The sequence below is a fragment of the Poecilia mexicana genome, unplaced genomic scaffold (assembly GCF_051168715.1).
Source record: "Poecilia mexicana isolate PSO_F unplaced genomic scaffold, ASM5116871v1 scaffold_5, whole genome shotgun sequence".
Classification (NCBI taxonomy): domain Eukaryota; kingdom Metazoa; phylum Chordata; class Actinopteri; order Cyprinodontiformes; family Poeciliidae; genus Poecilia; species Poecilia mexicana.
In genome coordinates this window covers 26173190-26190163 of record NW_028263374.1, presented here as the reverse complement: position 1 = coordinate 26190163, position 16974 = coordinate 26173190, and the positions used below count along the sequence as shown (strand labels likewise).

Sequence of the window (16974 nt, the reverse complement as noted above, 5' to 3'; positions counted from 1 at the left end):
CGTCCTCCACTGACCCAGTGATGGGCTTCCTTGTGTGTCAGTGTAGTAGCTGCTGAGCAAATGAATGTGTGCAGGATGCATGTGTGAGATTCAGCTGATGGTTTGTGTGAAATAAAAGGGCTGAAAAAAACTGGAAAAAAAGCAGCTCTGCAAGTAAATGACTGTAGAGAAGCTATTATGAGTCATTGTTTTTTTATTCTTTGAGGGGCAAAACAGTGTGCATGTTATTTGTTTATTTCTGATATTTACAAGATGGGATTCCCTAGATTAGCAGTGACACTAATTGTGGAGAAATGTAGCTGTATTTGCTAACTTAGGTTTAGGACATGTCATGTTTTGTGTGATGAATTCTTCCATTGCTTCTGTGATCTATAGAAAAGAATTTGACTAATTTTGCAACATCAGCAAAGGTATGCTACCCGAAGCCAAGCTGTGCAGTCTGTAGTTTCAAAACATCTACAATGTTTTGAATGTGCCATATTTAGGTCAGTTTTTGAAATGCTGGAATACTAACAGCCTTGCTCACTCCCTGGAAACTGTCTATTGACAAATGCATTCCATTATGCACCAAAGGTTTGCTGCAGTCATCCGATCCTGGATCGGTTCCCTCAGCAGTCTGTGTTTAATTTCCCTTTCCTGTCTAAGTTCTGGTCTTAGTCACTTTGTACCTCCCTGACTGTTAAAACCTCCCATATTTTTCTGACCCATTTAAATCTATCAGTACAAAAGTTGGTGCTTTGGTCTGTGACAAACATTTTGGAGAATACAATTTTATGAAGTCCAGTGAAAAGTATTTCTAATTTCTGAGTCTTTCTCACTGTCACTACATCATTTTAAAGAATGCAAATGTGTAGTTTGCATTTGTTTAAGGGACATAATTCTGTCTGTTATGGTATAAATTGGTTACTGTTAAACCAACAGAGCACACAATCTCCCACAGTCTCTCTAAAACACATCTGGGGTCAATATGGAGCTCTCAACAAGGGTCATTGAAACAATGACTTACAAAGACTCCCCTAAAACCAAATGTGCCTTTACATTCACTAGAGTCCTCAGCGCTGTGAATAATAAACCATTACAGCAGCACCCCCGGGACTGTGAATCATCCCCGTATCATGTCTGCGTGTGGTCGTCTGGATATGTTTGTGGTACTTGCCGTTCAGCCCCAGGTGGAAAGTTTTCCAAAGTTGGTACAGAAATGATTTTTTAATGGTTAGCTGTGCTTTTTTTTTCAGCATAATCTCTTCACAGCAAGCAGCTACTCAGCAAAAAAAAAAAAAAAAGCATGTTAAACATAAACACAGATTAGAAGAAACCTATTAAACCAGATAGTATTAAAATGGTTGAATTGTTGTCTCTAGATTTGGTGCCACATGAGACTTTCTCTGTTGGCTGCTTCAGTGAGATTTCAGACTTCAGTGACCGATCACACTGATTTTGACTCTACATTAATTTTCTAGGCCAGTAATCAACTGCCATGTTCATGTTTCTAGGCCCCTTAGATATATGGTGAATACACTTTGTGACACAGTCACTGATGCAGCTCAGAACCATTTATTTCACTGTTCTGCAATGAAAGCTGCCCAATCCTATTTGTTTGGCTGTGGTCAACCTTGATACGAATCAAAATCATGCACCAGGAGGATCCGAGGTTGTGCTTCTTTTTCCATCTTTATTCACTTGAAATGAAATAAACTTATGCTGACATAAATCCCCCGCTCACGGTACTATGCTTTGATGCTTTCTTTCTGTAGTAATTTCCCACACTGTGCATCAGAATTGGATGCAGCAGACAAATGTCTACTCCTCCTATGATTCAAAAGCCATTTAGTTTTCTGAATGCTAAGTGGTGCTTCATTTTGATACACTGTGAAAGAGGATGAACACTACATTTTTATCTCGGGGTGAGTTTGAATTATTTCTGCCCCCTGCTGGTGTCTTAAAATCATTACCTGACATAGAGACTGCAGAAATTCAAAGTATTCAAAGTATAAGTATTAAGTATTAGATGCAGTGCAGATTGTACATTTTGAGACTTATAATAGAGAGGTTGACTTTTTGAATGAGTAGGAACAGCACAGTCTGGTGCAGCTGTCTCCTACTGGGATTAATTGTTGTCCAACACATTGCTTTAGAGCAAAACACAAATTTGTTGACTTATTTTTCAACCTTTTATGCAAATGTTAAACCAACAGTTGCACGACTGATTAGCTATGCATAGATTATAGCATAGAAAAATCATAGCATAGATTAGCTATGGTTTTATGTACTACTAAACAGATCATATTTGATTAAAAATAAATGATAAGGAGTGTCTTTATTAAGAGTGGCTGAGTTGGTAGAGCAGGTGAACGACATACAGAGACTGTAGTCCTCAAAGTGGCTGTGCTGGGCTATTTTGCCACATCTTCCTATTTTCTTTTCACCCTCTTTCCTGTCAAACTGCTGTTCAAATTAAGCTCATAAGTGCCAAGCTAATCTTTAAATTAAATTAGTAATTTCTGTCTTTTATTATGTCTTATGATGTTTTAACAATGCCACTGGTCCAGCCAATCAAATGTTTTTAAGACCAGTTTATCAAAAGTGAAGGAAACAGCAAAAATAAGAGATCAAAGGCAACTACAATTAAAGGTCATAATGTAAGAATGTTTTATGTCTCAGTCAGACAGATGCTTTGATATCTCTCTGCATTTGCCAAGTGTAAATGTCCCAAAAACCTCATGTTGGCAGCTTTACAAAACATACAAAGCAAATTTACAGAGGATGTTTTCTTACACAACCCATTTGCTTATCAGTGTAGTACAGTTGTTACTATAAAGTGCAAACATTGCTGGAAGGCTGTTTGGATGACAGCTTTTTTTGTAACAGTGTGGTCTGGCTGAGATAAACAGGATATGTGAGCACCGACACACTTTTTTTTGCCCTGTAAACATTTCAGATCAAATATCATTCTTGGAAGACAAATATTCATTCTTTTAAGTTGTATTAAGGAATAAATGCCATATGTGATCAACAGCTATGTAAACCACTGATTTATGATCCTTGTGAGCAAAGCAAAGAAAATCAACAGGCATCAGAAGAAATAGTGTTCTCCATTAATATTATCATTATTTATACTTAAGGTAAAAGTGTGTACAAAAGTCCTGAAATAAATTGTCTTTGAGCATTTGTAAACTTTTTTTTGTCTCCATTTATTGTGAAGCTTTGACCTGCAGATACAATCATTGTAGAAAGCACAACATAATAAAAAGTAGCATCTTTGTTCATCTTTCCTGAATAAATCGTAGATATGTTTCACTGTGTCATAGAAATAGCTTCTGTGCATTTATTAACAATCATTTAAAATATCACTGATAATGAAAAACACAGTTGTGCTCTTATGTTTTGAAATTACTTACCTGGTAAGTATGTTGTTTGGTCACGTTGAACCCTCATTTTCAGTCTGAATAAATGGAGGGTTTACAAATCAAGACTGATGATGTGGATGGGGTGCAAATCCATCTTGTCCCAAAGCTTTGACCTCCTGGAGTGTTTTACTGACATGAGATCACCAGAAATTGCAATGAATATAACTGTTCCACTACTAATGAGAGGGGGAGGTTGGGTTTTCCAAAGCTGCTCATGCATCACTGGAGATCCTTGTGTCATCTGTGGGCTTGTGGTTTCACTTGGAGAGATTTAGATTTCTACCTTGAACTGCATTTTTTTTCCATACTGCATTTAAAAATGTCTTCATGTATGATAAATAATTTTGTAAAGAACATAAAAGTCAAACTATTTGCAAAATTCTCTATAGGCTGGCTTTTGACTTTTTTTAGATTGTTTATTAAAGTGCAAGGTTATTATGTAAAATCAACTTTTTCTAGCTTTATATTATGTTATCATGTAATTGCGTCATAACAAACAGATGTGTAGTGTTGCTTCAGTTATTTCATGCATGTTTGAGAAATCCTTTAATCTCCCCTGGTAGCCATTCGGGAGAAAACACTTGGTGGAACTGCGCATCCTCTGCACTTATCATACGAACTACTTCTCAGTTCAATGAGCTTAAGAACGGTTGTAAACAGCATCATGGAGGAGCATTATTGTGACGATATGCAGAAGGTGGAGTATTGGACAAAGTAGGAACTTCTTAAAGAGACAGATGCCCATTTCAAGCCATCAAATTGCAAAGTCAAATTTATTTTAAATTATGTTTGGTATACTGTATACACATCATTTTTATAACAACAAATGTAACATAGTTACTTAATTGCGCTATAAAATGATACTATGTGCCTGGAAAATACATAATATGCGCCCTTTAAAATTTTCAGCCTCCGTAAAGATCTAAGTTCAAGGACGTTTTTAAGTTAATTATAACTGTTATAGAGCGAGAGTTTTTGCCAAGTGTTAAATTAATGTGTGTTAATTTCCTAAAAAAGCAAGCTAAAGTTAAAGGGTTAGCGTCGTCATTGGTGATCATCCTTTCATTAAACATCGGAGTCAGTTCTCTCTCTCGCTCTGTCTCGCTTCCCGTCTCCCTCTCTCGTTTTTCATTTGGGGATGGGTGTAGCCTGACTCCTTTCTGCTGGCTGAATGAGTGGTGAGAGTGGGTCTTTGCTTTCACAGGATGTGAATAGTACTCGCTTACGGACAATTAAGAGGATTTACTGTCACTTAAAGTGAAAAGCTAGAAAAAGACACAAATGAGCGGTCGTATTTTGAAAGTGCCTCCGTTGCGGTCAGCGGCAGGATCAAGGAGGACTTTACTTCTTACACCAAGGTAACTCTCCGACTCTACGTGCACTTTTAGGTACATTTAAATCCGCCGATTTCGTTCACTTTAAACGCTTTTTTAAATAGACGTTGATCTCTATAGCCTGTTGGATTATGAAGTAATAATTGAAATAGCGCAAAAATACTGAGTATTTTCACAGGGAAAAAAACACATCTAAAAACACGTGTGATTGTTTTAAAATACTGAATGTATTTGGTTGTAAAATTATTAAGGCCAGTGAAACGAGATTTTGAATGGACACTGTAATGTGGCTGTTAATTATCTCCTTCACTGAAATGTACCTCCTGTATGGAGGTTCAAACGAGCCACCATTTTAAAAATATTTATTTATTTTTTTTAACTTAAATGTGCACATATTACAGCTATAAGCAATTATGTAGATAATTGTTAAAAAGTACAGGCATGTTCTTGTTTGCAAAAAACTTATTTCGTGGTTCAGCATGAGTCACGAAATACACATAAGCAATTTGTTTATTCCGTCAGCCTTACACATCAGTAGATAGTCAGGTCTACCTACTGCCAGTTTCAATAAAGTCTGCTATGCAGGTGACAAATGAAATGTTGCATTGCATGAACCATAAAATAAAGAAATACTGAAATAATTGGTTAAGATTTTCCAAACTATTAAAGAATAATGTGATACAGTCTGCATGGAACTAAATATGAACTTTGGTCACTAATTGGTAAACAATATATTTATTGGTAAACTATAGATCCGACTCAAAATCAAAGACAACCATTACCAAAAGATGTCGCACTATGAGACATCTTCAGATGCAACTGTTTTTTTTGTGTTTTTTTTTGTGAGATGGATGAAATTATGAACAGTTCCAATTGACAGACAGTTTTTAATACCTTAAGAGTTTTGTTGGAAATCTGAAGATTATTTTATATTTTAAGCATCACAGTGAGCCCAAGAAGTAATTCCAGTCAACATCAAGATAACATGATCAAAAGAAAACAAAAGTTTTGGAATGGCCAAGCCGAGTCCAATTAAAAATCTTGCCAATTGTGACAGTCACCTAAAGAGGGCTGTGAACAAGAAATGTCTTCAATGCATATGGAGAATATTTGCAAAGCAGAGTGGGAAAATATCGTCAAGTTGAGATGATGAATAGACCCATCCCATATCAGAGACCACAGAAAGCTGAAATTGAATCAGAAGAGCTTCAAGAGACTAATAATTTACCTGAATTACTGCATCTTCTTTTAGTTTTTTTTTCAGTTGAATGGTATGATATAGTCTATAGTACCTTATATGTGGACTAATCTATAAAGATAAAACAAAAATCTTAACCTCATAAAAACCTGAAAACTTAACAGAGGTGCTTACACTTTTGGTAGCAACTGTACCAGATATATTTTCTTGTTTTTTTTATTTGAAACCAAGATAAAGTGGTTTACAACCTTACATTGTTTATATCCAGAATGTTTACCAATACCGTTAGCCTTTAGATTACTGTTTTATGTCCTACCAACTATGTAAAAGTTGTTGGAATGTCCTCACTTTCTTACACTCTCCAGCCAATCAATCATCTTAAACATTTTTAGTGAATCACATATCAGACTAGCATCATAAAGACTCTGGAGGGCAGCCATAGAAAGCAAGAAACACCAGTTAATTGCCCCACCAAACATGCACTCCGTTGTTGTACTCCCACACTCTCCCTGTCTGGGTTTTACCTCACAGAGCAGACAACTTGGCTTGTAATATCAACAACCCACAGGCCTTCCTCTAAAAGTTGACATCCCTGTGGGGTTATTCACGGCCCCTCTGTGTCGCCCCTCACAGAGGAGCTATTGTCTGAGAATACCACAGAAATTTGCACTGAGTGGGAATCGTTAAACTAATCCAAGAGTCGACGGTGTTGAAAATATTTTTGAAAATATTAAATCAAACCTTTATTCTCTTGTTTTTGAACTCAAACTTTGAAGCTATCCACCCATAACCACAAATCATCTTCTAAGCCATCACTTACATAAATGGTCCAAATCAGCACCTTAAAGAAGTGTAACTCACAGCCACTGCTCTGTTTTACAACTTCAGCCATGCCACTCATTTCCTGCCATGTGATTATATTCAATTCTGAACGTGTACAAGCCATTTTTGTCTCCCTGTGCTTTTCTGTGCAATCCCATGTTCCCTGCCTTTGCTAATTGCAGACTTCATACCCACAAAGGGCATTTTCAGCTCAGTGGAGAAGTCAGAAGAAGAGAAGAACTGATTCAACTCAAGCAATGACTCAGCTTGAAATGATCATATTAATTTACCTTTTCCACTAGGCCACATTTTTGTGTGCCAACACAAATTTTATTACCATCTGTGGTTACCAGTGGTAATAATCGAGATCATAATTATGCAGGAACTGAGCTGGACTTGTTTTTATGGTCTCAGCAGATATCACTTTCTTCAGAGTAGAAAACTATAGCCTCCTATTAGACTTGAATGGTCTCGTGCGCTGATGATGATGTTGACTAAAAGGGTGCACAGTTTGTTGAATGTTGCACAATGACTAGCTTTTCATTGTGTTCAAATATGAGCAGCCTGCCTTCCAGGGCATGATTTAGGTTGTGCAGAGACTGTCCACCCCTGTAATTTTTGCCAGTCAGGCATTGTCTGTTTCAAGGTGACTTAGAGGTCCACTGAGACATGAAGGAAAAGCTCATGAAGACTTTTCAAAGCTAATCACCCCTTTTTGCACAAATTGCCTCTGTAAAACATGGCAGAGTACACTTGAATTCTTTCTGATGTCACAGCTTTAGGTTGATTTATAACCTTATTTTGGCTAATCATGCATTTGAGTTTTTCTTAAAGAAACTTATGTTGTTAATTTTGGTTTTCTCATGTTATATTTGACCTTACACATATAATGAAACTGTAGCGTTACATGTGTTTTGGTTTGTGTGCGCGAATGAAGTGAGAAATTTATGACATGAAAGAAAATAATGATTTAATATTTATGTATCAACTGATATGTTAGTTCTTGGTGTGGTTCTTGCAGTGGTTTCTTTGACTCCAGAGCCAATCTCACATCTACAAACAGACATTTTCCATGCTGTGCAACCATTTATTTGTCCTTTTCTGCTCTTTAAAGGCAGACTAAACACTTTTCTAAGCGATTATCCTGTTTCGTTTCAGGTGGGATGAGAGCAGCTCCATCAGCAGCGGACTCAGTGATGGTGACGGCTCAGAGAACCTCAGCTCAGAGGAATTTAATGCCAGCTCATCTTTGAACTCCCTGCCCAGCACACCTTTGGGATCAAGACGGAGCTCCTCTGTTATGGTGAGCTGTAAAAATGCATCTTCTCTCCATTCCAGTGTGGATTAATGTCCCTTCTAATAAGATAAGCTCTGCTTGTCTTTATTTTCCCTTGGATGTAAGCGCCCTCTGTGAATAGTGTGCATTCTGAGTTTAACAGTGTCTTAAATCTTAGGGTGACACACATATTGTATGAGATGGTGTGTGGCATTAATTGTTTAGAAGAAAATTATGGCCCAAATTGTGTCGGGCACAATTTTGAAATGGTTTGATTATATTTGCATGTCCATGTATTAATCAATCATGAAAGTAATTCAATTTGAGTGTTTTTTGGAACACAAACACTGTAACACAAAAATTACACAGGACACAACATTGCATCATCTCTTCAAGAAATCACAAATTTTGATGCTGAAATGTCTTGTCAATGTCTCTACCTTTTTGTAGACAAACAATGGGTTTGCTTTTGTTAAACTGGAGAATGCTTGGTTGGACGACATGGCCATTACTGCCACTCTATGAGCCATCTGCCGTTTTATATCACTTTAATAACATGCCAAGAAACAGCATGCATGATTTTGTCCTTAGTGCCACCTCCACTTGCACCACATGATATCTATTAATGTGTAACTGTCATTTTTTCTAAAAATAGCACATTTACATTTTCAACTCAAGATATTTTATATTTGTCTTAAAAAGTTTTAAATCCATAATTATTTTAAACTTAATTTCTTTTCATCTGCGGTTGTCTTCAGTTCTCTTTTGGTGCAGGAGTTTATCTTTTTTTTTTTTTTCTGGAATACAAATAGGATACAAAGTAAAATTACTGACACCAGTTGATTGTAAAGAGAACAAAAGATACATCTGATTGTGTCTTCTCCATTTTTCTCTTTTCAGCTCCGCACTGATGCAGAGAAGCGATCTCTGGTGGAAAGTGGCCTTTCTTGGTACAGCGAGGATGGCAAAGCCAGCCACAAGCTTGACAGCTGCAGCTTCAACTCAGGAAGCCTCAAATCTGAAGCCCCAAGCAAGTGGAGAAAGAAGCCGCCGAGCCTCAGCGAAGATTTTGGGGTTAAAGCCGATTTGAAGAAGCCTCAGAGTTTGGGTCAACCAGGAAGTTTCAAGAAGGGCAGAAATCCTCCGGTGGGCGTGACCTCCCCTATTACCCATACCTCCCAGAGTATGCTCAAGGTTGCAGGTGAGACTCTGTTGCATATTGGTCTCATCTAGATTTCATCAAAAGGTTTTATCTGTTTATCTTCTTTAAGGAATTCTGCCCACAGCTACTACTTTTAGTTTGTTTTAAGATGAAAATCCATATCATCAATTATCTCCCCAACTTCTGAAGGCAAACGTGAAACAGTGTGTTTATGTAACAGTCAAGCCAAATGCCTGCTTGTTATCTGGAACATTGAAGAGATATATTGCTAATGCAAGTCTGGCTCTGATCCATTCTGCACACTACTTGCAAAAAGAACAATATCATTTTAAAGTTATGCACCCACGCTATTATTATTATCTTTTACCATCTATGTCTGCAGAAATATTTTTGATGAATTTACTTAATTATTTTTCATCATCAAAAAACATAGTATTTTAAAATAATCACTCTTTTGGGGGTTTTTAGCTACAGTGTTTTGCTTTTACTTTTTTTTTTTTTTCCTGAGCTAATTCCATGTTTTGACATAAGTGAATCAGTTATAGCTAGTACTAACAACAGTACTAACAAAAAGAATCCAGAGTATTTTGGGCTTACTCATATGAATGTTTATTTTCAATAGGAACAGCTATGGGTTCTTATGTGATTCTCACAATGTATTACCCTTACTTAAAACACTATATACTCTTGATTTTTACACTATTTAAACAAAAATAGTGACTGTATTTGTCTAAATTTCTCACTACTGCAAAAACCATATTGTATTGAATATTATGATTAACATAATGTTATCTATACCAAATATATACTGTTATGTGATAACAATTAGGCCAATCAACAAGGAGGTGAGGAAAGAGGAGGACAGCTAAATAAGTAGGGCAGTTAACAGAAGGATCTGACAATGAGTGATGGAAACTAATTATAACTGTAGGAGAGGCGATTCATTACATGGGAACCAGAAAAGGGCCATCAAATGAATGTAATGCATTTGGGTGAGGACCTGAACTAATGACTGAGGACAAATGTACCAATGAGTAAAGAAAATAACATATAAAATCAAGCATGTCTGACAGATGATTGGCAAAACTAAAACATAATTCTGATCCAAAATAATCTGAATGCAAAGCAAAACAGTTCACAAGAGAGGAAGATGCCATAGTTAGAGGGACAAGTATTTAATTATTATTTCAGTCAGTCTTTTAGCCATCTTTGCATTTGCATATAATAATCAGAATGAGGAAAAGAGTCTGTTAAAGCAAAATGACAATCATTTCAGGTAAGGTTAACCAAATGGGTTCTGCCAGTATGTGAATTGATCTGAACTGGACTGAGCTGAATTTAATTAATATTTTCTTTTTGTTATTCCTTAAGTTAAAAAAAAAAAGTCTTGCTCTTTTATACTTACTTGACATGATTTGCATGTTTTCTCTTTTATTAAAGGTAGGAAATTACCTGCTTAATAATTTTTTTAGACATTCCAGGTACTTGTGGATGACAGATCAGTGGCAACATTGATCTGTTTTACCATAAATAAGTGTACATTAAATTTATTAATGTCCACTTTCACCTCATTTATGTTCTTGTTTGAAAAAGTTATTTTTAAAACAATAACTTTAATTTTTGACATCTGAACTTGTTGTCAATCCTGTTTTAAAATATTCATAAAATCTACCAATGGCAGGTTTATACCAACAAATGGTGAGTCAGAATACGTGCCATCTAAATATTTATTGAAAATTAACTTATTCTCCAAGTATTTGCTTGCAAAGACTGTATTAGAAATTTAGCTACATGTCTCGGTAGCTCTAAAATAATGTATTCAATTTTTTTGTTTCTGTAGCACCAAAAAGTGAGAAGCCTCTGGACAAATCTAAAATTTCCATCAAAACTGCTGGCCTACAACGGTCCCGTTCAGATGCTGGCAGAGATTTTCACGGAGAACACCGCAAGCCCCCTTCAGGTTTGGTGAAGCCATCTGCTGGAGGTTCCTTTGGCTACAAGAAACCGTCAACAGCCACCGGTACCGCTACTGTTATGACAGCAGGGGGCGCCCATATCCCCGGAAGCTCTGCTACAGTGGGGAAAACACCCAAGTCATCTGGCATCCCTGTCAAGCCTGTAGGTGGAGGAACAAGCTTGGGCAGAAAGAACAGTTTCGACGCTAGCAGTGAGCACGGCTTCCTGGGGCCAAATGCCCGAAACAGCATTCAGTACCGCAGCCTGCCCCGACCAGCCAAATCGAGCGCTCTGAGTGTGATCGGACGCCCAGCGGCACGTCCTGCCAGTGGAACTATTGACCCCACTCTGTTGAGTTTGAAACCTGTACCCATGGCTTCCACAGGGCCCAGAATTAAAGAGTCAAGCGGCTGCAGTGGTAAAATGATGAGCAGAACGAGTACAGGCCCTGTGAACCAGACAGACAGAGAAAAAGAAAAGGAACGGGCCAAGGCCAAGGCTGTGGACTGTGGCTCTCTGAAGGGAGACGACAGCCAGTCAGAGTGTGCAGGGGAGCCAACTGTGAAACTACACGGCCTGAGACGCACAAGCAGCAGCAAATACCCTGAACTGTCCTCTCCCACAACACCAAGGTCTCTCATTAAGCTACGTTTTTCTTACTTTTCCTTTTTTTCAAGCCATGGAAGTTTGGCTTGGAATTTTCCGACTTGTATTAGCACAACGAAGCAGTGTTGGTTTACAGAATAAGTGCTCTAGTTATCTTAATGTCAACAGCAATACCTAACAGCCCTCACTAAAGAATGTATTTAAGGAAAGCTGAGGAGGGGGAGTTAGGTTTTTGTGGATTTATGCTGCAGATAACGACAAGCCTTCAAAACAGTTCTACCAAGACTTTGTACAGTGAAACTATAATGAGCTCCCTTAAACACATGATGCATTGTTTTAATATGTTTGAATAAAAACAATAACTAATTTGAGAAAATTGATAATCAGCATCAAATAGCAGATTATTTTCTCCTTTTTTGTTTTGACATATTTTGCCTTCCTTGATTCCTAGGATGCTGAATACCAAATCTCTTGGTCGCCCTCCCAGCTTGGCTCATCTGGACAAGATGAATTCAAACAGTCTTGACTCCTGTGTGACCATCCAGGACCTTCCACCTAAAATACCACCATACTCTAAGCTTCAAGACCTGGCTGCTTCCCACACATCCACCCGTCTTACTCCAAGCCCGGCTCCTGTCCTCCACATTGATTCCCCCACCTATACCAGCGAAAGCCTGAGCTTGAGTGGATCCCCCATGCTCTACCCCAAACTTTCTGGCATGCATCGCAGCTTGGAGTCTCTACCCCTACAGATGAGTGTGCCCTCCAGCGTAAGACTTGTACCGCAAGATATGAGCAATAAAGAAGAGAGGGCTTCAGGAACCTGGAGGGGAGGGAGTAGGACGTCACTCAATCTCTCGGATAGGCAAGTTTGCGATTTTTATTTAAAATAGGTTGTGGTAAAAGATGCTTGCATCAGCTTATTGTGTGTTTGTATTTCCTTACATAAGGATGCAGATTGCAGGTGTTGTTACTTTTATTTTCAAATTAATTCACTGAATTTAATGTGAAAGCCAAAAAGCTCTCCCAGGCTTTTCAGAGTGATCTGAATAAATGTTGTATTTACTGGCTCAGAGTTCACATCTGAGGACCACTGACTATACCTCAGGCACTAAAACAATATTGGCAGGAAGAACTGCATTTGTCCTTGCCACTGATAATTTGCTGCACGCTTGTTTTGTAAAGTAAGCATAAATACAGGGTCCTTGGCAGCCACCAAACCAATCCATTTTTATTTTGTGGGACTTTTATGACGGCAGAAAGTGTGAGCTGTCATTTTGAGTAAGAGGTAAAAGTTTGGATCTATCACAGAATTGCTGGTCTTTCAAGGTGAAGATCATCCAATCTATTTTCTGGCAAGCAACTGCATATTTAGACAATCAGACACGTGGCTTTTTAAAGTGTATAGTTTATTAAATGGCTCAAATGTAGAAATAGTGATACAAACCATTGGTATTTCTTGGCAGGGTTTCTAATAAAATCCAAGAAATATCTGTTGGTAATTGTGATTCTGTAACACAATAACAGTTTTATGCTGGAAGTAATCCAGAGCAATTTTTTTTACTCTGCTTTTTTGCAGTGTGCAAACGGACCGGAATACTTTGCCAAAGAAAGGCTTAGAGTGAGTCCAAGTAGCATTGCTTGTTTTTGCATTCAGTTTAATATGACATCACTGTTTTCACTTAAAACAACCTTTTTTTAGGCGCTACGGGTCAAGCCTCTCAGACAGCGATGGAAGCAAGCCGGGAAGACGCCACTCTCACACTATAGTGAGCATGACGGAGAGCAACACCCCCCCTCAGCTACCTTCACCCACCCACCTTCTCCACCCTTCCTCCAGCAAAACTACTCTAACCAACATTGGTGAGTGTGTCTGTTCCAGTTTTGAAAAAAGATTTCCTAAAACAGTAAGATTATGATGCAAAGAAGATGATAATCTCCTGACTGAAGTCTTTTAGACCAGTTTTTGAAACTTTTATTGAAACATGGTTCTGCCTTTCATTCAGTCATTGGAATAATTGTCTTATATTCAGGTAAAGTCATGCTTCCTGTGTTTGTGGGATTTAGTTTTATCCTTTTGCTTGCCATTTTTGCACAATAGTTGCCCCAATTTCATGTGGCACCCCAAGGATATCACGCTCCAACAGCACAGGCCCCTCCAGTGACCCAGCCTGCGATCTGTATGGATCCTCCCCTCTGGGCAGCAGTATGTCTCTGGCTGACCGGCCAAAAAGTATGATGCGATCCGGATCCTTCCGCGAACCAGGAGAGGATGGTGAATGTTCTTGCTTTTCTTCTCTTGTGTTCGAATATTTCAACATAAACAGTTTCCTTTCATGGCCAAGCAAGATGGAGAGAAGTGTTATATGGTCATTTTAGACTTATAGTGAATTAAGTCAAGATTTGAACTAATACTTTTTAAAGTTGTAGGTAAATGACAAGTTTTGCAACACATTCTAATTAAGTGATTGATTATAGTTTGTAATTTACATATTTAATTTACTTTTACATTGTTTATTTTCTTAAGCTTTGCTACACACAGTAAAAAAATAAATCAACTCAGGTTTATTTATGATTTTAATGTTCATAAAGACAGTCATATTCTTAAATTATTTCTCTGCAGTCATCTGTTCTTAATTGTATTTTCCAAAAAGCTTGACGTCTAGTTGTCTCAGACAGAGTTTTTAAGAAAACAATTGTTTTGTTTTCTTACTGATTAAATTAGTATCCCTGTGAAAGAAACTGAGTTTTTGCATGGAGTAATGTCTTTCCTTGGTCTTCTTCAGTGCATGGCTCTGTGCTCTCTTTGGCATCCAATGCGTCATCTAACTATTCTGCGGTGAGTCAACACAGCTGTTTTACATGAATAAAGAACATTTTTATCTATCTTATGTTTGCTGTAGTTCCATTCTCATGTTTTAATCTATCTAAATAATATATTTCATAGAAAGTAGTATTGACAAGTTTCTTCTTAATTAAATTGGCAACTTCTCACAAGGTTAAGATTTTTCAAAAACTGCTTCATTATAGAATCTTTTCATTAAATAGACATAAAAACGGTAAAGATATAGCCATGTTTTGTTTTACTCTTTAAGGTTTCATATTTGAAACCTTAGATAAATAGTTATTTTATATTGCAAATGTCATTAGACTTAATCCTCGACTCAATCCCCTTTTCTTGTGTTGATGCTTCATAAGAGTGAGGAAAGAATACAAGGAGAGGTAAGGATCACGTTATATCTCATCTGTGAGACTTGTTGGAATGTGTCCAGTCATCCGCCTGTGTTCACAGTGTTCCAGGAAGGCCACGGATCTTTATCTCAGCAGCTCATAACTCATTTTGTTTTATCTCTAATATTCTTTGAACTCCAGTACCCTTCCCCAAAATCTAATAAACACAGTCCAGACCTAGTACAGTTCTCAGTGCATGCTCTCCATACTCACTTTGTAGTTCCTTTTTGTGGTGCAGTAGCCTCAATATTATGTTGTTTGCATATTGTGGTTGTAAAGTAGTGTGTTTATCACAATCCACCGTTGCATCATTGAGTTCATTATCCAAATTAAAGTCTTCAATACTTTTGCAGTTTTGACTGAAGATCAAGTTGCCTTACATCTTAAACCTGATTAGATTTTTTTCTGCAGCAAATCCGGAAGTTGAGACGAGAGCTGGAGTCGTCCCAGGAAAAGGTGGCTGACCTGACGATGCAGCTTTCTGCTAATGTATGTGCAGTCATTACCTCATTTTCTATTCACTTTTAGTTAGGAGCTAGTTGACTTGATTTGTTTTTACTTCCCATATGAGATTTTGATAATTCTAAAGATCTATTTCTCTTTAAGTGAATTTCACAGTGGCATAACATATTTCCATTTCTAACTCTGTTACTCATCTAATTAAAAACACATTTTAACGTCTGTTACTCAAATAATTAAAAACACATTTTCACCAGCCTTTAACCGTAAGCCTGTTTGTAGTTTTAAGAATTTTACCTGAAAACCTCTGCACCCTGCTTCTTCATTGTATTCAGCTTTTAATGCATGAATCTGACTGGTTTAACAGAAACAAACTCAGAATTTCAATAACAAATCTATGAAAGAAGCAGTGTTTTTGTTTTGGTATATTTGTTAAAGGGGTGATGCCCACTTTTGTGTTTGTGTGTGTTTTTATATGACTTGCATAGGATTTTTTCCCCCCAGATCTAATGCATCTGTCCCTTTCTTTTTACCTTGGCTGTATTGACTGCTGGACTCTCTGCTGCCCCCTGCCTGCTTCCCAATGACTCTCACCTCTGGATGCTGGGTGTTACAGCTAGGCCAGGTTTGTTAGAGCAGAATACAGTACTGTGTTGAACTGTAACTTTCTGTTGGGGTTGTGGTTGGCATGGTGCATCCCATTGGCTGGAGCAACAGCAATAAATAATTTCCATAATGCAGTTGTCTTTTGTCTCTGGACCACCATTTCAGTGATGCATCTGCTTTCTAAACTTTAACAGCCTCATTTGTGCTGTTTGCACAATTTTTTGCAACCTTTGTGGCTGTTTCTTGTCCCTGTTTCCAAACAGTACAAAGCAGTATTTCCATCTGATTGCAACAAATCTATATTTTATTGTTCTCTAAATCTTTTAGCAGTCATTCAGACTGGAGAAATTATGGTTATGATGCATACCACATAGGTAGAGGAAAAATCCCTCAGGGTTTGCTACTCACCTCAATTCTCAATTGGAGTCTTGTTGCATGTCATTCCCCGTTTTTTGTTTCCTACGTCCCAATGTCCTACCTATGTTTTGGTTTTTGTTTTTTTTATGAGAATAAGGCATAAAAATCATGATGCAATCAGAGCACATTGGATGTATGATTTGCCAGAGTCTAAACATATTTTCATCTTACATTTGTAAGTGACAAAATGTTCTAAGCACTCATCCATCAAATTATAAATGAAATATTAATTCAGATCAATATTATTTTGTGTTTCTAGGATAGTAGCAATGTTTAGGCAGAGACCAGCTAAAATTTTAGGTTTTGTAAATGAAGATAAAAACTTTGATTTTAGAAAAAAATTCGAAAATAAGCAGCAGTAAAATGTGACAAATTTTGTAAAAAAAAATATATTAATGGAAGCAGAGTGCTGGTCTGCTAGTTTTGAATCTGCACAAAAACTATAAGCCTCTCATTCTAAGTGAGTTTTGAATTTCTTACTAATTCTGCATGATATTATC

The 16974-nt window shown here is 37.4% G+C and overlaps 1 protein-coding gene across 1 annotated transcript in view; it reads left to right on the top strand.

Annotated features, from left to right (window-relative positions):
- Positions 1-16974, top strand: part of LOC106921010 (neuron navigator 1-like) — a 41546-nt gene that overhangs the window by 13989 nt on the left and 10583 nt on the right. The window contains exons 4-12 of the mRNA XM_088005802.1: positions 7920-8064; positions 8938-9238; positions 11040-11787; positions 12213-12626; positions 13341-13382; positions 13464-13624; positions 13863-14036; positions 14548-14600; positions 15404-15481. Coding sequence (XP_087861928.1) covers positions 7920-8064; positions 8938-9238; positions 11040-11787; positions 12213-12626; positions 13341-13382; positions 13464-13624; positions 13863-14036; positions 14548-14600; positions 15404-15481 — 2116 coding nt within the window. The remainder of the gene's footprint in view (positions 1-7919; positions 8065-8937; positions 9239-11039; positions 11788-12212; positions 12627-13340; positions 13383-13463; positions 13625-13862; positions 14037-14547; positions 14601-15403; positions 15482-16974) is intronic.